The 22,571-nt window shown below is 43.9% G+C and overlaps 1 protein-coding gene across 2 annotated transcripts in view; it reads right to left on the bottom strand.

Moving 5' to 3' along the window:
- The window catches only part of BRE (brain and reproductive organ-expressed (TNFRSF1A modulator)), a 378,642-nt gene that overhangs the window by 343,003 nt on the left and 13,068 nt on the right, over positions 1 to 22,571 (bottom strand). For both annotated transcript variants that reach the window (XM_019526837.1, XM_019526838.1), the window contains exon 3: positions 13,902 to 13,978. In XM_019526837.1, coding sequence (XP_019382382.1) covers positions 13,902 to 13,978 — 77 coding nt within the window. The remainder of the gene's footprint in view (positions 1 to 13,901; positions 13,979 to 22,571) is intronic.

Consider the following 22,571-nt stretch of genomic DNA (forward strand, 5'->3'; position numbering starts at 1 on the left):
AAAAAAAAAAAAAAAAAAAAAAAAAAAAAATCTTACAATGGAGTGTGGGTAGGTACCAGTGGTCTGTGATCTCAGGGGCTTGGGGCCACATGCTGAGTTTGGGGGCTTGGGAGCTGGGTGGAGTGGTAGCCAGGGAGTTGTGCTGGGCACTTGGGAGCCAGGAACCATGTGCCAGTCCTGGCCCAAATCAGTTTCAATGGTGCTGGGACCATACAGAAGGGCCACCCATGAATGCTGGCTCCAGAGCCATGTACCATGTCTGACACAGCACAAAGCCCCAGAGCCAGGACTTGGTCCTCGACTCAGCACACAGAGTCTTGCCCAGCACATAGCTTCAGAGGCAGTTTGTGGGGTGTGGCTGCAGGTCAACCCTGCAAGCCAGCCTGATTCAGCATACTGTTGAGGAGGGGTACAGACATTTGGCAGCAGGGATTGGAGGGAACAAGCGATGGCAGTGTTGTCACCACTCCTACCCCCACACTGAGTACTGCCAAATGCCCATACCCGTGGGGAGCCCTTTTCTTGCATATGAAGTGCACCCCAATTTTCCCCAGCTAGTCTGGGAAGAAAAGATGCAGGTTATATATGAGCAAATATGGTATTCATAAAAAAGAAATAGGATGACCTGGATAACTACTGTTTGGTTAGACCAGTATAAAATTACAGGCAAAATAATGAAAACACTAATATAAAATATTCAATTAAAAGGAATACAGTAAATGTAAAATAATATAATTATTAAATTACAGTAAATAAGTTTATTCTTTCATGAGATTACAAGTTTGGTTGAGGTAGTTTTTATAGATATGACATACTTCAACCTAGTACTGCATTTCAATTAAACAAAAAAACAAACACTACATAATATCAGATCAATCAGATGTTAAACAAATCAGGAGTTAATAAACTGACACATCTCAACTATTAGTAGTCAGCACAGCATGATCACCAAATGGCGGGGAGGGGCATTTCAAAGATGATGGCATATTTTTGTCAATGGTTAGAAGAACAAATCCACTAATGATCACATTTGAAGAAACGAAGATGAATGGAATGGTTAAAAAACAAAAACAAACCATGATGATGGGGCAACCACACAGAAAGATATGAAACACTTAATAAACTTGGGCCTGTTCAGCCAAAAATTCATCTTAATGAAGCTACATTTAAAGTTATACAGCGAGGAACATGAAATGCAGAATGGGGAGCTATATCATGGAAAGCAGGGGCTCTGAAAAAGATCTAAGGATCAAAATGGACTCAACGCGAGCGCTCAACAAGGGCTAATGATCTTTTGGATGTATGAGAAAGGAAACTACAAGTAGGAGCAGAGTAATCATGCCACTTCTGTGAAAACCAATGCTGAAATACTCAATTCAGTTCTTCCATCCGTGTTTTAAAAGTTATATTAAGAAATTTAGAGATCATACAGAAAAAAGCCATAAAAAATTATTCAAGTACTGGAGAAAATAGCTTGCAGTGAGACACTCTAGAGCAGGGGTGGGCAATTATTTGGGCCAGAGGGCCGCTTAGGGAGTTTTGGAGAGCTGTCACAGGCTGGATCAACACCCCCACCCCACCCCAGCTCACCAAAACTCCTTAAGTGGCTCTGCCCTGCATTCAGCCTGGTGGATGGGATGGAGCCACAGGCAGGCAGGGAGCAGGATCATGGGGCACTGGCAGTGTGGGGCCAGAGCCTGGGGCAGAGCCATGATCTGCTTCCCACACACCCCTGCCTGCAGAACTGGCACCTGTTACAGGGGTGTGCAAGGAGCAGATTACTGCTCTGCCCCAGGGCCTAGCCCCATGCTGTCACTGCCCCGTGATCCCAGTCCCATCTGTAAGGAGACTTTCAATCTGGATCCTAAACTGAATGAGAAAGAAGTGAGGTAGAGCATTTATTTGGATATGCAAGAAATAGGCAGTAGCTTTCTGAAGACATTGGTCTAGGGGTCAACATAAAGAATGGAGATGTAATAGTCAAAGAAAAAGGAGATGGAGAGAGAGATAATGATTATTGCCAAGATGGAGAAAAGACAACACTGCAGAAAAACAGATACTAGGCATGAAAAAGAAGAGAAGCTGAACACCAAGGATACATACAGTAGAGGCAAACAGAAAGAAGGGATCCACTTATACTAAGCATGTTCCTCTTGCTCTGGAAGTAATATGTTGTCTAACACTTTTGGCTACAAGGTGGTAAAATGACACTAAATTTATCTGCTCAAGGCAGGCACAGAAGGTGGTTTGAGAAATTTTTATAAAGTATCAAGAGAGTAAAATAAATAGAAATAAAGAGAATGGATCATTTAGAATGGAATGGGCATAATGAATTAACAGTAATATGAAGGAATAAAATTAAAGAAAACATTAGGTTGATTATTAATAGATGGCTCCCAATTGTGAGATCCACTACAGCAGTGGTCTCCAAATTTTTTTGATCGTGCACCCCATCAGTAAAAAATTTTTGAGCACGCACCCCCAATATATGTATATAAATATAAATAGAAGTTCTAATATTTTCTTCCCACACCCCAATGGATTGTCTTGCGCACCCCACTTTGGAGACCACTGCAATAGAGAGTGGAAAACTTTTCCCAAGGGAAGAAGAAACCTTACCATTCCATCACTTGAAATTGGACTAAGCAAAGCCCTAGAAAATATCCTGCAGGGATAGGCAGGATAGGCACAGGGACAGGTATAGACTATACAATCTAAATAGGCTCAGTTTTACAGAACCAAAAACAATGAAAAAACAATATCAGATTCCCTCCATAAAGGGACAAGCTGTAAGAAAACAATAGCTTTCAAAAAATGAAAAATGAAAACAGTACTATAAATTGTATGGTGACAAAAATTCCTAGACTACTTGTTGGTTGGGTAATCCACTAGTTATTTCCATTTCTAGTTTCAGTCACTCAGGTGAATGAGAAGCAGGTAGAGAAGTGAGACAGAAGTTTAAAAACAAAAACCAACAAACAAAAATCCAACCCCCTAGCTTTCAAACTATGCAAAAATATTCTTTTGGATAAAGGAAGAAAAGTGAAACAATAACAATAGAACTGAGACCTGTAAACCACTCACATAAAAACGGTGAAAATCAGGCAAAACAAAATGAAAATACTGTAGTTCAAGGGGCCACAGAGAAAACAGTAACATCACAAGGGCACCACATTGTTTAATCGCTATGAAATTCCAGATGACAGCACTCAAGGACAAAGAGAGGCATCAGTGCCTGAAAAAAAGAAAATGTGAAGAGCACAGAAAAATAATTCTATCAGAATCTTAGTAGCAACCAGTGGTGGAAAACTTCTGAGTGAAAAACAAAAAAACATTCAAGACCAAAGCACTCCAGATTTCAGTAACTGTAACCAATTTGTACTCCATTTAACTGAACCAGTGAAGAGAAAAGAGTTGGCATAGGGCTGCCATTAGAAACCTTGATCAGACCTATGATAGATATTTAATAATCTGAATCTTTTTGGAAAATATCAGCTTAAAAGCCAGATACTGAAATCATTTGATAAGTGAAACTGTAGCATGTATGATTTTTCTCAAGACACTGAGACATGATGCACAAAGTAAAATCACACCAAATTGAACAGTACAGATATTAAATGCAATAAAACTTAACATAACTGTTTACTGTACAACAATCAACAGTTACACATAAGCATATCAAACTTGAAATTAAAGCTATAGTACTGCACTGAATAAAGCTTGGAGAGAGAGAGAATAGGAAAAAAAAAAAGAGAAAGAATATAGTTAGGCTTGGCAGAATTAATTTTTTTTATAATTGCAATAGATAATAACAATGCTTATTTTTAAGCGTTTATTTTTATCATCATCAATTTAAGTTTTCAGGATTGCGCAAAATTAGGAGTGTGGGAAGCAGACAATTTATAAATGACAGTATACTATTATTATAGTGCAGTTTAACCGCCTGCTGCGACAAACATAACTGCTGTAGGACTTGCGCCAACTGAGCAGCAGCGCGGCTATCAGTCCTGGCTCTGCTTGACAGCAACTCCCTTATCCGCTTTGTCACTTCCTCTTCCTTTGTTCCCAGTCCCCTGGGGTTTCTGGGAGTTGCAGTCTGTAGCAGAACTAGGTCTCCAAGTACAGTGGTAACACTGTAGCAGCTGTATAGCTCCTGCTTTGCACTGTTTCCTCCTTCTCCCCTCTGCTCTCTTGCTTGCCACAACTTGCTGTAATAGTTTAAATTTGGGAAAAGGGAGACTGCTCAAGACTCCAGAGTAATTTCTGGCTTGTTGGTCAGTGCACCAGCATACTATGGACCCTAATGGTCAATTATTTGGCCTCCAACCTCCCCTACAGCCAACGACCATGCCTCACAGGTGTTACTGGTTACCTGTCCAGATAGGTCTTTGGCCCTAGTCCAAGATCCAGCCCTTTCAGGCCCCTGTGTTTTTAAGTCACAGCGGGCCCTCAGCTCCAGTTTAGGATACAGCTCTTTCACGCCTTCGTGCCTTTAAGAGTCCCAGCAAGCCATCCCCAGGCCTCTAGATGCTTATGGGGGCCCCTGCCTTCTTGGCCTTCAGCATTGTACCTGGCCTCCAGCCCACATCACTCTCACCTTGGCTTCAGGCCCTGGTCCTGACTTGCCGTCGCTCTGGTGTCACCCCTCTCTGACTCAGGATTTGCCCCTCGAGGGCTCTGGGCTCAGGATTCACCTCTCAGAGGCTGCCTGGCTGTTCCTAGAGTCTAACCCTGTGTGGAGCTCTAGGCACCACTGGGACCTCCATATCACCCCTGCTAGTCCCAAACCAAACCACCAGACTAAACTATAAATGAAAGAATAAGCCCACTGGCTGTAACACAAACTGCTCCACACTGCGTCCCAACATACATCTCAGCTTCTTGGCAGTGGAACCCAAATCTGGCTCTACCCTGGTCATATTCCCCTGCAGGGTTGTTTTCCCCTGCCTTACTTGAAGTACCCCACATCAGCTCAGGAGGGAGCCTGGCAGTTCCTCAGCAGCTTCTCTGCTTAGGAGCATTTTCCCTTGCAGTCTCCAGGGTCAGGCTCCCTCCCCAGACTCAGCCCTGGGCCTCCCACTAAGCCAGGCCCCTGGGAATCATGTGCCTTCCTTGGCCCACTGCAGGTATCCTCAATTAGGGTGCCAGCCTATGCTAACTGCTGCAGCGGTATCCCTCTTCTTCAGGCTGAGTGGGGTCCTGCAGTACTATTCCTGTGCTACCAGCACTGTAATTGGCACTCTACTGTCTGGGCCACTCCACCCTGTGGCCTTACTGATGAACCATTTATTTTTCACTGGGTGCCTGCAGCCTATCAGCCTCTTACAGCCTGGCCTTTCCTGGCTCCTAGTAAGCATTCCCTGTACCTGAGGCTCCCTAAGGCTGTTTGCCACCTTAAAGTAACAGGGAGCCCCTGGCTCCCTGTTCCACAGTCCAAACTATAGTCAGCATGGTTCTGTATGACTGAACCTCCTGTTGTCACATGATCCATTGGCCATCATTTTTCTTATGTCCCCTTTCTATACATTTTGATTACTAACAATGAAAATATTTTTGGTTGGTCTGTGAGGGAGAGGGGGGAAAAAAAAATATATAAAACAAGGTTTATAAACATTTTCTGATAAAAATTGAATCCTGTCAAGCCTAAATATAGTTTGTCACAGAGGACCAACAGTTACAAGTTAACAAAAGATAGTTGTAGAACAGATAACGGAGGCTTCAGATAACCAAGATGTACTACAGTCATTTTCACAATGCTATCACTCCTCATTTTCAAGGCTTCTAATATCAGTGAAGAAACTGACAAGCTCCTATTAATTTCAACCTTTTAATACTAACTCTAAGAGTTACTACTAGAAGCTAGTGCTGTAAGATCAGCCAAAAGCAGCCTCCTGCAAGTCCCAATCTGCCAAGTCTGCTTGGTAAAAACATGAGGGAGGTCATTCTCTACAGTTTTTCCTTAGCTCTCAAACTCCCACACTCAAGGCCTGCCAGACCCTGAGCACAGATATCTTTCAGAAGTGCTGCAGGACCATCCTATTCAGAAGGGCATAAGCTAGGCTGTGAAATTGTTTAGAGGGGTTCCATTTTGCTGATATTTTAGTTGCCTTATAAAGTTGCTTTGTTCTCTTGTTCATTCTCTTGTTTTATAAGTTATTCTCTTCTTTTATTGTAAGCCACCCTGAGTCTTTGTTGGAAAGGGTAGCATATAAATCTAATATTTAAATAAATAACCAAATGACATAGTTAAGGCTAACGTTTGCAGCTGAAACAAGGATTCGCTCGATTATTCTTGCACCTAAATAATCTTAACAGAACAGAACCATGGAGAAGTTATGTGGTTCTGCTGGCATAGTTATGTCAGCTAGAGGAGTGAAAAGTAGAGGTGCACTGATATACTGGTCACATATCAGATCAGCACTGATAACAGGAAAATTAACATTATTGGCCACCAGCTTTTTTTAGCCGGGGTAGATAATAATACCACTAATAAATGCCACGTTCATGCACGCAGCTACAGCATACACGTGGACAGGAGCGCATACACGTGGACAGGAGCGCAGCCCGGCAGCTTGGAGAGCAACATCCAGCTGGTAAGTCGGTGGAAAAGGCAGGGGCAAGGAAAGGGATGTGGAGGGGCAGAGGCAGGCACTGCCCAGCCGGGGAAGAATGCAGGATGGATCTGAGGGTGCTGGCTCCTCACCGCTGCATGCAACCCTGAGGGAGGCATGGGGGGCATGTGCCCCCAGATTTGTGCGCAGGCTGAGGGCGGGCTGCCCACTACAGGCTTAGGGCCTGGAGCTGCACCAGCCTCTTCCTCGTGGGAGGCTGGACCCGGGCTGTGTTTGGGGTGGGTGGGGGTAGGGCAGGTGGCAGCAGCACTAGGAGGTGTGCCTACAGGGTGGGCTACAGCCACCTGAAAGTTCCCTGTAGCCACCCCCGCCTGACCCAAACGCAGACTTGGCCCAGCCCCCTTGCCAGGAAGAGGCCTGCGCAGCCCCAAGCCCGCAGTGGGCAGCCCACCCTCATGCTATACACAAACACAGGGGGCACATGCCCCCCCCCATGCCTCCCCCAGGGATGCACGCAGTGGCAAGGAGCTGTCCCCCCTCCCATCCCCAGACAAGCTGCCCACCTGTGTTATGCCATATTTACTTGAATATAAGATGAATACCCAATAATTAGATTCCATATATGAAAAATTTATAAATGTTACAATTTTTCTAGGTACAGAATCTAATTATTAAAAGGTTGGCCTGAAATTATCCTCCTCCCACCACTACGGCAGGGAAAATAAATTGGGGGGGGGGGGATTAGGTAGCACCCTTGCCCTCTGCCCCCATCTTCTTCCTCTTGAAGACCCTGTCCCCCTGCTCTCCTTACTGTCAGCCCCTGTTCTCCCTGAGCACATGGAAGTAAGGAGCAAATATGAAAGCAGTGACCTTGCAATAAACATATGCAAATTACTACAGGTACCCACAGACTTATTTAATCCAGAATTGATGCATTTTACCTTTTTTTCAAACTGCTGCACCTTTTAGCTTATGGGATTTATTGTAATATTTCTGTTTTAAAATGTATTCATGTTTGTATAATGTTGGGTGCTTCAGTTTACTTGTAACGCTAGTACATGGGAAAGAAGAGTTAGACTCCTTGTTAGGTTCCTGTTATTAAAGAGCTGTTTACATGTAGGAGAAGACAAGATGGACCTCTAGCAGCAACAAAAGCTTGCACAGCTCTGCTGGCACACTGGCAGAGGGGATTCCTGGTGACATTGAAAAGGCTCTCAGGAAGCTGAAGGAAATCAGCATTACAATGAACAGGGGAGGGCGAACAAGAAGTGTGTCTGGCTATTGAAGTCAGCCTTAAATGAGAGACTAGCTGAGCAGCTTTGGGGCTTCTGGCTGGGCAGACTGAAGAGAAAACCCCTCTTAGGAAGGTAAACTGTCTTACTACTCTGTGGCCTTTGAATATGAGGTGCACTTGTTCTCCCCAACAAGAGACAAAGTCCTTTTCTCAGGAGCTAAGTTGAAAGTTAGCTCCTTGAGTCAGGGCTATAGGCACCAGGGAGGGTCAGGGACTACTTAAAGGCCAGGGTCTCAGACTGAGAAAGAGGCAGAGCTCCTCCCCACCCTAAAAGCCACATGTAGGTTAGCTTCAGGGGCACTTTCAGAGGCCAGAAAAGCTCACAGTGGTTCCAAGCAAGCCACCCCTTGGGGAAAATTCTGCGACAATTAACCAGACCCAGCTGCGACAAATTGTATGGAGTTCAAGGGGACTGCATGAAACACTGACAGAACGGAGGTCTGAGGTGACTGATAAAGTTTTAATTCATTTCCATGAAGTGGTTAAGCCTGGTGCGCAAGTCATCAACGTATATACTCTTTTTTATGATCATTAAAGCACAGAAGATGATGACCTGTGTATCTCTTTTTAAAACCAGTATTTGCAATTTTTTAAGCCATTAGGAAAAACACACATATGGCATGAGCAAAGTTATTTAACTTTATCCCTTTGTATAACGTAAAGTTTTCTCCAGTGTAAAAACCTCTTTTAAATGAAGTATGAAAAAAACAACTTGGTGGTCCCCAAGTTCTAATTGCATCTGGTATCAAAGTTCTGGGTAATGACAGAGCACATAAGTACTAAAAGCAAAAATGAACTGAATGTGAAGTCTGAAGAACAGAATAAATCCCCACTTGGAACTCAAGAAAAAAAATAAAATAAAATTATACTTTAATCATAGGACAGGCCCTTCTGAATTGCCAGGTGGTTAATGTTACTGAAGCTAAGAAAACAATGACTTTAAGTTACTGGCTGTCATCTATCTACTGAACATGTTACAAGTATATTTTTCCCCTTTTTTGAGAACAATAGTGAACTTCCGGATGCTAAGGAAAACAAGACTGACTGTACAGCTACACTTCCCTAAAGAAGTAGACCAACAGCATTCAGGACGTTGGAACAAAGTATCAGAGTATTTGCAGAGTGGCAGCAGTTATGATTGATGATCTGCAAAAACCTAATCTGTTGTAAAGAGGATGTAGCACAAACCACAGAGGAACTAGACATTCTAGTCTATACTTTGCACTATACATTAAAGACCACACAGTGGAGATCCTGGGCATTTTGGGCAACCTTTTTTCTATTGCCACATTTTGCAGCCTTCCTTTACAGAATTATCCTGTTCTCAAAAGATAACAAATGTATCTGGTAACAGGTTGCATGGAGTTTTTACAGATTTTTGCTTGCCTACAGTTGGGGCCTTCCCCCACTACGGTCACAAACTGAGTTATAAAATACTATGTTATAGAACATTTCTTATGCCTCCTGGCATGAGTCTTTATTCTTAGAGCAATAATACCATTTTATAATTTGAATGATTCATGTATATTTCAAATGTGTAACATCAGGAACACTAGTTCAGTAACTAATAATATTAAATTACGTGCCTCTGAAAAAAATATAATTTTTCATCACTTTCTGTTTTCAAGTTCAATTAAGGTTAAAAACACAATTGTGTTTGGGTCAGTAGTTGTTGGGTATCTTTCCCCTTTTGTTGGTTGTTTTTAAAAGCATGAAAACTAGGAACATAAGGGGGAGGCAGAAACATTGATCTGCAGGTATTTCTATACTGGATAGCAAAGTTCAAGCTATATTTTACAATGGGGTGGGCAAAATACAGCCTAAAGGCCGGATTCAACTCACCAACTGACTGGATCCAGCCCATGGCTGCCCCTGTGGCACTGAGCATGAGGCCAAGCTCCACTTGGGGCAGCCAGCGCTGCACACCTGCTCATGCCTGCCAGCCCTGGCCAGCATGCAGAGCTTCCAGCAGGGCTGCTCCCAATGTGACTGGAGAGGCCCGGCTGCCGCTTGGCTCCCTTCACCCCCAGTGGTGGCTCCTCTTCTTGCTCCTGCTCTTGCTCCAACATTCTAGGCAGGGGAGAAGCTGCAGCCAGGCAGCTCCTGCCCCAGCACACAGGGCTCCAGCTCCAGGTTGCCTTCTCCGCCCACCCAGCGCAAGGACCAGTCACTTGCGGGCGGCCGAGTGGGTAGAAGGCAGCTGGAAGCTGAACCCAGAGCCCTGCACACTGGGGCAGCAGTCACCCAGCTCAAGCTTCCTCCCCACCCAGAGCAGAATAGCAGAGACAGAAGCAGGAGGAGGAGCCACTGGAGAAAGGGGGAGCTGAGCAGCACCTGGGCAGCTGCAGCCACATCTGTAAGCTCTGAACGCTGGCAGGGGCTGGGCAGGCAGGCATGGGTGGGAGCATGGTGCAGGCTGCCCCAAGTGGGAGCAGACAGGGATTGGCCCCACGTGGAACACCGCTGGGGGCAGCTGCAGACCACACCACCCGGCTGATCTCTGCTGCACATGCTTCCTGCCTCCCCCAACCCCCAGTTAGTTCCCAGGACCTAGTGCCCAGGTGCCCCTTTCCTCCCCACCATCCCTCCCAACATACTTGCATACAAGGCAGGGGCATGCAAGTAGTGGATCATACCTCTGCTCTGGGCCCCGATCCTGTGTGTCCCTGCCTGCAAAATGGGGGCTATGCCCTGGCCTCATACTCCTTGCCCCGTGACCCCAGCCTCACCCACACATCCTGCTCCCTGCTTGCCCGCAGTCCAATTCCATATAGGCAGTTTTGGCGAGTTATTCTGCAAGGAGGGAGGAAGCAGTGCTGACCCAGCCCATGACAGCTCATCAACATGCCCCATGTGGCCCGCTGGCTCAACTAATTGCCCACCCCTGCTCTACAAAGATAAGTAGGAGGAGTGGATCTAGGCATACTCTTAAACCTTGGCTTACTAACTTCATTTATCACTATGTACTTTGAATACCTCACTTTGCACATGCTTTGTTTGTTTATTAAGTTTCCTTTATAAATCAAGAACAACTTTGGCCTCTCAACATTTAAGGAACAAATAAAGCTTTTTTCTCCCTTAATGTGTTTATTTGAAAACAGGACTCTTCAATCCTCATAATGTAATGTAATACAATACACTAGGGAGATTGTTTCCACCATCTCTGTGGGAATATACTGTCTCAGTCCTGCTGTCACACTTCAAAGCTCCTTCAGTGCAACCTGATGTGGCTAAAATAGGTATTCAGCATTGGTTTATGGCACTTAGTGTATGGAAATAGACTGATCAAGACCTCAAATGGGTTGAATTTACCACCCGGGATACTGAAGACTTCTTTTATTTAACTTTAGATGGAAATGGACATTTCTCTAGACATAGAGGTCAGTTTTTACAAAAGTAAGCAGTGCTACCTGACAGAGTTGTCACCTGTACATACTATGGAAAAAGTACCATCACATACTGATGAGTTAGAAAATATAAGTATTTCCACACCATGGATCTATCATCTTTTTACATGCTTTGGAATATCTCTGGAATTCTATTTTTTCCCTCTCTACAAAGACCTATGAACATTTTTATGACGACTCCAGAGGACAGGAGATTAAATACACACTTCAGAGCTCAACAGTAATGGTAAAACCTAGCTGAACTATAATCGTAACAAAGAAAAAATTAAAAAATTTCAGGGAGTAGTCCTGGAAAGGCAGATTTTCTGTATGTGAAAACTGACAATTAAAATATTTCCAGTAATACAAAATCTTAGTTGTGGTGTTTGCTATTACTAAAAGTAGGGGTGCACCGATAAAGATTTTCTTGGCTGATTATTAACCAGCCATATCAGCCGATACTGATCCGATAACTGATTTACAGAAATGCAGCCAGGCAGCATGGAGAGCAGCGCCTTGCTGATAAGTCTGTGAAGGGGAAGGTGTGTGAGGCCCCCACAGTAAGGAAGGGAGTGGGGCAGGGGCTAGGACTGGAGGCGCTGCCCAGTGCTGGCAGTGAATGGGACCCAGGGCTGGGAGCAGGACAGAGCCATGGGTGGCTCGTCAAGGGGATCAGCAACCCAGTGCTTACAAATGGCAGTGGGGGTGCTTGAATTAAAGCTTGTCAAAAGAGCTTTAGTTCAAGCACCGCCACCATTTTTAAGCATGAGGGTGCTTTTAACCAGAGCGAAGCTGAGTGGGGCAAGGGCAGATGCAGGCTGCTTGCTGTGGGCTCAGGGCTTTCTGCCCTGCAGCCTTTCCCTGGGGACTCCACACAGGCTGTGCATCCTCTGCCCACCCAGCAGCAGGAGGCACAACTCACTACCGGGTGGACAGCAGATGTGAAGCTAACATGGAGACCCCGAGGCAAAGGCAGGAGAGCCCAGAGCCTACAGCAAGCAGCCCATATTTGCCCTGAACACAAATCGGGGGGGGGACATGCCCCCCCCATAACTCCCCTGGGGGGTGCATGCAGCAGCAGGGGGGTTGTCCCCAGTCCCCACTCCCACCCCGTGCCTCCTGGATGAGCCACCCACAGCTCTGTCCTGCTCCCTACCCTGGGTCCCATTCACCACCCTGGCTGGGCAGCACTCCTAGCCTAACTCCCTCCCTCACTATAGAGGCCTCGACCTGTCCCCCAACACCCTTTCCCTCCCCCATGCCCTTTTGCCTCCACAGACTTACCTGCAGAGCACTGCTCTCCACCCTGCCAGCTGCATTCCTGGTCACATGCATACATGCACAGCCCAGGGGCCATATTATATTTATCGGTGACATTATTGGCTACACTTGCCAAAATGCCGATCATGTTAATTTTTCTTTTATCAGTGCCAATCCAATATAGCACTGATATATCAGCACACTTCTACCTAAAAGGTATATGGCTTTGAGTGCACCATATAACCAGAGAAAATGTTTTAATGTACACTGAAGTACAATGAAGTTCTTAGCATTTAAACTCTCTCTAGCACAAATACACACTAACTGGGTGCAACTACCAGAGTAGTAAAATTTTTAAAGGCAAAAACTAACACGCTATTGACACAAGATATGTATTATTTTTCTGCCTTCTGACTACCACCTGAGGTTACTAACCTCTAATTATCAACTGAAAATATAACTGGGTATCGTAAGTGTCAGACAAGCGAAACTTGTCATAAATAAAAGCAAAAATGTGAAATGGGCAGAGACAGACAGTACAGAAATGATACATAGTTAAATTTTAAGGATTGATGTTCTACCTCCTTTCATCAGTACATGGAAATGCATGAGAAAGCTGTATTCCCAAACCAGATAAATTTATGGAAGCAAAATCACCACCATGAAGAGACGAAGCAGATTTTTATAAGCATTTTATAGCAAAGACAGAACAGCAAGCTATTATTGCTTTAAATACTGCTCCTCCCAAGCTCTTATAATCTTCTTGTGCAATTGAATAGCAGCTCAAAAGCAGCTCAGAAGGTGAGAAAAATTATTTCTTGCCTTCTAAAAACATGGAAGGAAACACTTTTGAATCAAATCCTCAGAACTGAAAACAATTTTAACAGTGGGCAAACATACCAGCATCTGTAAGACACAGCTTATAGAAAGGAAGATTTAAAATCATAATACTAAATGACCTTTGGAACTAGCAAAATAGTAAAACTAAATTCCTGTTTCACCTAGCCTAATGAGCTGCCTGTTAGATTCCCCTACTACATCACAGAAATATTAACTTTTTATTTGTTGAATCATAATTAAAAAAAGAAGCCATCTTGCTAGAAGAGAAAAAGTATTGTCAATACAAAGCAATTGCAATCTGTGTGTGCTTTCTGGGATTTAGGGTTCATGTTTTCAACATTTTCTCTGCATCCATGAAGGCTAGAAATTGGAGATGCTCACATATTCCAATTACTCCAGAGGCTGAACCTTAAGATGACACCAATCATCATGAGACTCGCAATTAAACCAAGTTGAAAACACTGGGAAATATGAAGCCAACCATTGTAGGTGATGAAAAAGGGGTGAGATGGAAATGGAGAAAAGGTGATATTAATCCATTTAACTTACATTTGAGTGTTTCTCCAGCATATGGAATATGCAGCTTAAACCGATCACAGCTGGGTCCTGGGGTCAAGGATGTACAGCTAAAAATCAAAACAAGAGAAGGATTTTCTAAACAGAAATAAAAGCAGACAGTTACACTGTTGGAAAACATACAAATGGCTGATGTAGTAAAGAATTAATGAGAAGACTGAAGGCGTTCAGCTTCTCATACTTCTGGAAAACAAAGTTTAAAAGGGGATGGGAGAAACTAGCCTAAATCTTGGAGGTACCTGCCATTCATGGGTTCTCACAACTATTTGAAACATCAAGGTCCGTCCCAATAATCGGTAGCTTCTCCCCAACTCTGAGGAGAAAAAACTTCTGCCAACAACATCTCCCTGATTTTAAACACTTCACAGCAATATCTTTTAATTAAACAACCAAACCCACCAAGCTTGCTAACTCACATATTACAGAAACAACTGATTTTTTCTGACTGGCTCCATGGTACAGATGCCTTGTACTCCTTGTCCTCATCATTCAGGAAACCAAAATGAGCTCTGAATCTAAATAAAGTAGTACTGTAATTTACAAACATTTTTAAATCAATTTTATAGGTGAGGAAAGGGGAGACAAAAGAAATAACAGGAAAGGTAACTAATGTCTGATAGCTCACATCAGATCAGCAGCTGAACCTAGAACAACTCAGGGTACTGCCGTGGGACAAAGATAATCCTTCCACTGGACCATGCACAAACAGAAAGTTTCAAACTAGGACAGAGAGCACAGAGATGGCTGATCCTACGCCACAAGAAATACTGCGTAAGTGCCAAATTACACCAGTCTTTCAACAGAAGTAAGCAAATAGTGTCTAGTAACTGCCCCACTGACATGTTAATAATGATACATATACCCATTTCTCCTCAAAGACCCACTTAGTCCCCCTAAACCCTTCTGCATTTTTACTCAGTTTCAAAATTAGTTCAATGGCATACAGTGGCTTCAGATTCACTTTTGTTCTGCATGTTACATTTGTTATCTAACCTTACTTGCACTCACAGGTAGCTCCTGATCTGATACTGTTTCACTTAGAGGAGTTAAATCAACAGATTTGTCATCCCTGCTTATGATAAGAGTAGAATCAGGCTCTGGGGTGGGGCGTACGGGCTGCATTTCAGTGTAGGCGAAGACAAATAATATCATATTTGTTTGGAGTTCTTTTTTGTTTGTTTGTTTTGTTTTTGGGTTTTGTCTTTTAATACATACTTTACTTGAAACAGATGAGCATACCAAGACAAAAATGAACTCTCAGTTTCATTATGTATATGCAGCAGAGGTGCACTGATAATACAGGTCCCTATTGGATCAGCACCAGTAAGAGGAAAATTGACATTACTGGCTGTTTTTGACCAGTGTAGCCAATAATGTCACTGATAAATGCCGCGTTGACACGTGCAGACACAGGATACATGTAGCCATGGATGCAGTCCACTACCTTGAAGAGCAGCATTCAGCCAGTAAGTTTGTGGGTGAGGAAGACGTGTGTGTGTGTGTGGGGGGGGGTAGGATCAAGGTCCCCACAGTGAGGGAGGGAGTAGGGCTGGGACAGGGGCAGGTGCTGCCCAGCCAGGGTGTGGCTTGGAGTGGAGCCACGGGTTGCTCGTCCAGGGGCGGCTCCCTGCCCCTGAACACATCCCTGGGGGAGGCATGTGCCCCTGGATTTGTGCGTGGGACAAGGGTGGGCTGCCCGCTACAGGCTTGGGGCCAGGGGTTGCACTGACCTTTTCCCAGCAGGAAGCTGAGCCAGGGCTGCACTTGGGGAACGCAGGGGTGGGGCAGGTGGCAGCAGAGCTGGGAGGGGGCTACAGACACCCCAAAATTCACCATAGACCCCTCTCAGCACTGCCACCACCTGCCCTGGCCTTCCCACTCCAAGTGCAACCCTGGCCTACCCCCCCTACCTGGAAAAGGCCAACTGTCCCTGGCCCAGAGCCCACCCTTGGCACGCGCACAAATCTGGGGGGACATGCCACCCATGCTTGCCCTGGGGGCATGTGCAGAGGCAGAGAGCTGCCCTCTCACATGAGCCACCTCTGTACTGTGCCCCACCCTACCCTAACAGGGCAGTGCCTGCCCCTGCCCCAGCCCCATTCCCTCCCTCACTGTGGGGGCCACTATCTGCCCCCCATACCTCTTTCCCCCCGATAGACTTAGCATCCAGGCACTGGTCTCCAAGCTGCAAGGCTGAATATCGGTTGTCAGATCGATATCGGCTGATAGGGCTGGTTAATAATTGGCCCTCGGTACTGGCCAGAAAAATCTTTATTGGTGCACACCTAATACACAGTTGTAGATGCAACTTAACAGCAGCTCTGTTCTGTTCTGATCATTACAGTTTTACCCTCTATTTCCAAATCTTTATAATGATACCCATCACCACATTATTTCTGTACACCTTCCAAAACTAAGCCTATTTTTTTCCTCTCACCTAGAAGCTTCCAAAGCAACTCATCAACAGGTTCATACACAATGTCAATTTATTGTGAAATACCACAGTTCATAAGGGTCATCACCTCTTCAGATAAAATTAAAGTAACATATTTGGTATCTTTTAACATGCACAAAAACTTATGCTTTTGCAAATACAATCTTGTCTTCCATTGCACTACTCTATTTGGAAATACTTAAGGGAAGTGTAATATACTTTATCATTAGATCAGGCTTTTATTTTAATGTAAAGTCCCTACAAGCAACACAAAGTATTTTTCCTAGGTTATTACATTCCACTTGGGATGTTTTTAAATTTTACTGGTCTTGAAGTGATGGAAAGTGACAGCATTTACAGTCATTTCTTGCCAAATTACCCTCTTTGACGAGTCTGCACAAGAGATTTCATAAACTGCAATTGGCTGAAGTAACCAAGCAAAAATTCTATGGAGGTCCATCTGGAGGGAGGGAATTACTTTTCGCTAAAAGTAAGGGGAGGGGGCATAAGACAATTCAGAATTTTGATACAAAAAGTCTAATGGAAAAACTAAACTTTTAAATCATTTTCACAACGGGACAAATGCTTACATGCTTTTGAAGTTGACATTAAAGGGTTGTATGTATGGAAATAATCTGTCACATGAGCTTCCACCATGAAGTTTAAGAGGAATAAACAAACTGTAAAACTGAACACGCATGTGGCTCATTCAGCATACTAATGCAAGTGAGTAGAGGCATAAAGCACCCTCTCCCACTGTCTTGAACTACTGTGGCATACCAGTGATGCCAGCACTTAGCTACATGCATACGGGCAGGACAAGACATAGTTAGGTTCTGATCCCATAGGATCTGATCCTCTATACAGTAGGGATGTGAAAGGTTAAATGTTTAAATAAGAAGTGTAGGAGGGAGGAGGAACAAGAAGGGGAGGGAGAGAGCCAAGGTAAGGAGGGATTAGTATCCATAGATAGTCCGCTCCATCCCTCCCAGTGTGTCAAGCAGCTACAGCAGGCTGGCAAAGCCCGTCACCTGCACTGCTGCTCACAGCTTCACATGGGCTGTGCTGTCTGGTAGGGCTTGCCACCACCTCATCTCCCTGCCCCGCCCCGTCAGCCCCGAGGAGCGGTTCCCAGAAGCAGCTGTGTCCAAACAGGTCTGTGCATGGTCCTCAGCTCCCCGCTCTGCTCCAGGCAGGTGACAGGATAAGTGCCAGCCTGAGGCTCTGCACCCCACCACCCTCAGGCCAGGACTAAGTATGTGTTATCAGTTAATGGTTTCGCCGATATGATTAGAGGAGGTTAATGGATTTTTTTTTTTTAATTAATGATATTTATATCCCTACTATCCAGTGGCATAACTACAACCACCTTGGGCAGTATATGCCACGTTGGCTGTAGACTTGTCTCAGTATAGTCCTTCAACAGAACAGCAAGAAAATAGATTGAGGCCTTTGGACTTTCTTCCAGGCTGCACTTGGGGCATACAAGTGTCTCTAACATACACCATCTCTTACTTTGGACAGACAAACTGATGATATAACCCTTAATCATACAGGCATATTGTATATAATTTTACATTTATAATATATTCAAATTTAGATGTCATATTTAGATTTATAACAATATGATAAATTATATGATATAATTTAGTTTTTACAGAATCTGCTGTTAAACTATAATGGTATATGACTCTGCCAAATTGGTGGAGAAGGGCAAGGTCCCTGGGAAATGCCCATGCATTTGGCTTTGTGCCACAACCAAGCCTTGAAAATTGCATTGTCTCACTGCAATTTAAGTAGACCCCTAGTTATCAGACATCATATTGGAGGTGCCAGGCTAAAGGAGGTTCCCATATTGGAGAAAACAACATAATAAGTCCTCTTAAAAATATTTAGTGAAAGATAAAACGCTGAGAAAAAAATTCATATTCTGGAATAGGAAGATGATGAGCAATAATATCCATCATATGGCTATTCAACAAACCTCTAGATTTAGGACAGAGATCTTTAAGAACACAAGAGGTTACAACAACACTCCAACTTTACATCAAGGACAAGGTAAATTTAAGAAAATGAGGAATTGTCCTCTCTACCGGAGCTAGACCATGCCTTGCTGAGCAAAAAAGAATGTCTGCATCTAGCTGCTGTTGCCACAGATCTCAATGAAAAAGATTAGAATAAAGATACTTATCCTACTAAGCTAAATTAGTATTTTTCAGGTTTTGTTGAGTTAGTGATAAAGATACCAGAATCTCTCCCTCTCCCCCTCCACACATACATACACACACACTTAAAAATGAAGCAAAACCTGTATACCTACCATACTTATGCAAAATACCCTGCTCTCCATTTTTTGCACCTCATTAATGTTCCTTACATTGTTCATCAGCATCTTGCCTATTAACAGCAGCCTTGCAAATTCAATTAGGCTGTTTCTAAACAAAAAATGCCCATGAATTTAAATTAGAGAGGCAAGGGAAGGAGGGACTAGTACCCATAGCTAGTCTGCTCCATCCCTCCCAGCATGTCAGCAGCTGCAGCAGGCTGGAAAAGCCCCTCACCTGCGCTGCTGCCCACAGCTTCATATGGTCTGTGCTGTCTGCCAGGGTTTGCCACCACCTCATCTCCCTGCCCCCAAAGGCCCCAAGCCCAAGGAGTGGTTTCCAGAAGCAACTGTGTTCGAGTGTGTTTGTGTGTGGTTCCCGGCTTCCTGCTCTTCTCCAGGCAGGTGGCTAAAATGCGTCTCTTCACAACAATTCACAAATAAAAACAACAAATTAAGGCAACATTCATATCCATCCTGATACAACACTCCAAGTGTTAACCCAGTGGTTTCACAACACTTAAACATAAGAAAACACTGATGTCTCTCCACGCAGATTCACTTTCAGTTAAGAAACACATAATTTTCAACATGGACATGAAAAAGCTACATATCATATTGCAAAGGACAAGCATAACAATATATTAACAAGTCAAGTGAAATTATACAAACTCTGTAGGGCAGGGACCATTTTTTTCCTCTGCATATGTACAGCACCCAGCACAGTGGGCTCTCAACCCTTGACTGAAGCTCCTAAATACTGTAACAATCCAAATAAACAAACAAACAAACAATGAAGTGTAGATTAAATAACTATTTAGTAACTGAGACTGTCAGAATCAGATGAACTAAATCATAAATATGTTGAAGCGTGTATTTTGATAAATCAGCTGAAATAATTACTATTTTATTTTCTTGTTCTGGTATATAGCATGTAAAGATGAAACGTTTATAGTTATAAGACTGCTTAATAATTTAGCAATAAATTAGCATGTAGTCCTGAGAGAGCATAGTTAAGACTGTGTTGCTCTTTAAATGTCCATTCTTTCATGGGTACACTGAACATAATACTATTGTTGAACTGAAAGCATGCATGTGAAAGAGAGCACTAGCATTTTTGTGCAAGCCAGAACTGGGACAGTACATTGTTCACATTTTAAAAGATTCTTCGCTTTTGAAAATGCAACCAGCATGAGCGATATGTCTAATGCTTAGAAATGGAAATTCAGCCAGAAGTGGTAAGAGAAGAAACTTTATAACTGTGGTGCAATGGATCACTGGCAATCCCTCACAATTGAGGATGACTACCTTATTTGTGGGTCCAAAGATGGCTGACAAGGCCAATCCAGGATCAACAGACTCTGCTGCAACTTGGCATGTGTTTCTGTGCAGGGTGGGTGGCTCTGGATTCTTGATTCAGTCCATGACACACTGTTTCTACCACTCTCACTTTTCCATCCCCTGTTGTCATTCTGAGGTTTCAAAGTACCGAGATACATGCAGGTGGTCCTGGGGAATATTCTCCCATGAATTTATGTTAATGCTGCATTTTTTCAAGTTGGCCTCAAGGATGCCCTTGAAGAGCTTTCTCTGCCCTCTTCTTGAGTATTTGCTTTCACTGAGCTTGGAGAATAAAACTTGCTTTGGGAGTCTGGAGTTGGACATCTGGATGACGTCGCCAGCCCTGCAAAATTGCTGTCAGATGATCACGGTCTTGATGTTCACAGTATTTGATTGAGAAGGGATGCTAATGTTGGTGTGTCCGTCTTCCCACTGCATTCGAAGGATCTTCCACAGGCAGTGGACGATACTTCTCCAGTGACCTGAAGTGTCTCTTGTATGCTGTCCACATCTCAGCTCTGTACAGGAAGGAGATCACAACTTCTTGATAAACCCTGAGGCTGGTTTCGGATCTGATGTCACAATATTCCAACACTGACAATTGTCTGAAAGTCTGCTTCTGAGTGAGCATACACTACAGCATCATCAGCATACTGGAGCTCGGTGACTGAGGTCAGGGTGGTCTTGGTTTTGGCTCAGTGTCATCTAAGATGAAATAGCTTACCATCCATTTGGTAGTTAGGTCCACTCTGACAGGAAGCTTGTTGGTCATCAGATGTAGCTTCCCAGTAAGAAATATCAAGAAGAGTGTTGGAGCTATAATGAAACCTTGCTTAACTCCCATCTTAACCTCAAAGGGATTTGTGAAAGATCCGTTACTGAGAACCACTGCTCTCATACTGTCATAGAGCAGGCAAAAGATCATTGCAAAAACCCTCCTGAACCATCTCCTTCCACTTGCTGAAGAGCTCCGCCGGGAATCTCAAAGTGGGTTTATGGCACTAAGAGGCACAACTGAATGATCTTCACTCCTCGTCAGCTGCAGGAAAAATGGTGGGAACAACATAAACTTCTCTACATGGGCTTCTTTGACCTCATGAAAGCCTTCAACTGAGTCAACCAAGAAGCACTGTGAAGGATCCTTCTGAGGTATGGATGCCCACCAAAATAAATGGCTAGAGCAGGGGTGGGCAATTATTTCGGGCAGAGGGCCGCTTACTGAATTTTGGCAAGCCATCGAGGGCTGCATGACAGGTAGTCAGGGGCAGCTAAATATTAAATTTTCTAAATTTTTTAGGGGCCCTGCGGGCCAGATAGAATGACCTGGTGAGCCACATAGACAACAGTGACTGTAGTGTAGTGTATTGTGGCTGTCTAGCTTTAAAGAAACTAGCTTGGAAACCAGTAGTACTGGAAGCACAAATCTTAGCACAAGTTGAAACAAAAATGTTGATTTATCTGTGCTCCATGCTGCCACAACTAAACTGTTACTTGTACCTGAGCTACCTGGTTTAGAGCTAACTTGGGTATCTCTACATTGTACTGCAGTCACCCTTACAGTATTGCAGTATAGGTACAACATTATTTATTTTGATCCTATAATTACATAATGCTAGTACAATACAAGCCACTCAAGACAGTTGTGGGTAAGGTGGGCAGCTACTTAATTAAAGCATTTGGGAAACTCATTGATTTAATTGTTAAAAGCACCGTTTACGTCAATTTAAGAACATACGCTAATTTATGCAGTAATACACGGCTCTCAGTTTTTCCCTGATGTGCTTATATCAGGGGTGGCCAATTATTTCAGCTGGATGGCCGCTTAATGTGTTTTGGTGAGCTGTTGAGGGCTGCAAGGGTAGTTCCACCCCTTGACAAGTACCCTACCCCTTGGTTGCCATCTTGGGACCAGAAGTCCACCCCAACCTTTGACACCAAAAGTCCCTCCCCCTTGTCCCAGAAGTACTCCTTTCTGAGAGGATGAGTGCCACCTTGAAACCAAAAAAAAAAAATCATACTTAAAAAATAAATAAATAAAAATCAAACATCTACTATAACTTAATTTAAAAAAATATATTTTTGGTCCAACTGATTTCATAATAGCTCAAAATAGCACCCCCCCCCCGGCTTGAGGCTGGGGTGGGTCAGGCTAGGCTGACATGGGGGGTGGTTACTTAACCAGAGCTGCACTTCCTACAAGGAGATACTGGCTTGCAGAGGGGCAACGAGGGCCAGGGCTTAGGGGGCTTATGGAAGGGCCCCATGGGCCAGATGGAATTACCTGGCAGGCTGGATCCAGTCCCTGGGCAGTATTTTGTCCACCCCTGGCTTATACTGTTCCTGTTGTCTCTCATAACAGCCTTGAAAATTGGCAAAATCTAGTGAGTTTCAAGGCTGCTACTAGAACAGCACTGAGAGTAACTGAGGTGAGCCAGATCATATTTCTGACTGCCAAACAAATCTGTTACACGTGGCTGAGAATTTATACCATAATTCTACCAGTATTTCTGTCTTGACACGACTGGGGAAAAAAACGAAAACGTTT

The sequence above is a fragment of the Gavialis gangeticus genome, unplaced genomic scaffold, assembly GCF_001723915.1.
Source record: "Gavialis gangeticus isolate Ggan-Ray unplaced genomic scaffold, GavGan_comp1, whole genome shotgun sequence".
Taxonomy (NCBI): Eukaryota; Metazoa; Chordata; order Crocodylia; family Gavialidae; genus Gavialis; species Gavialis gangeticus.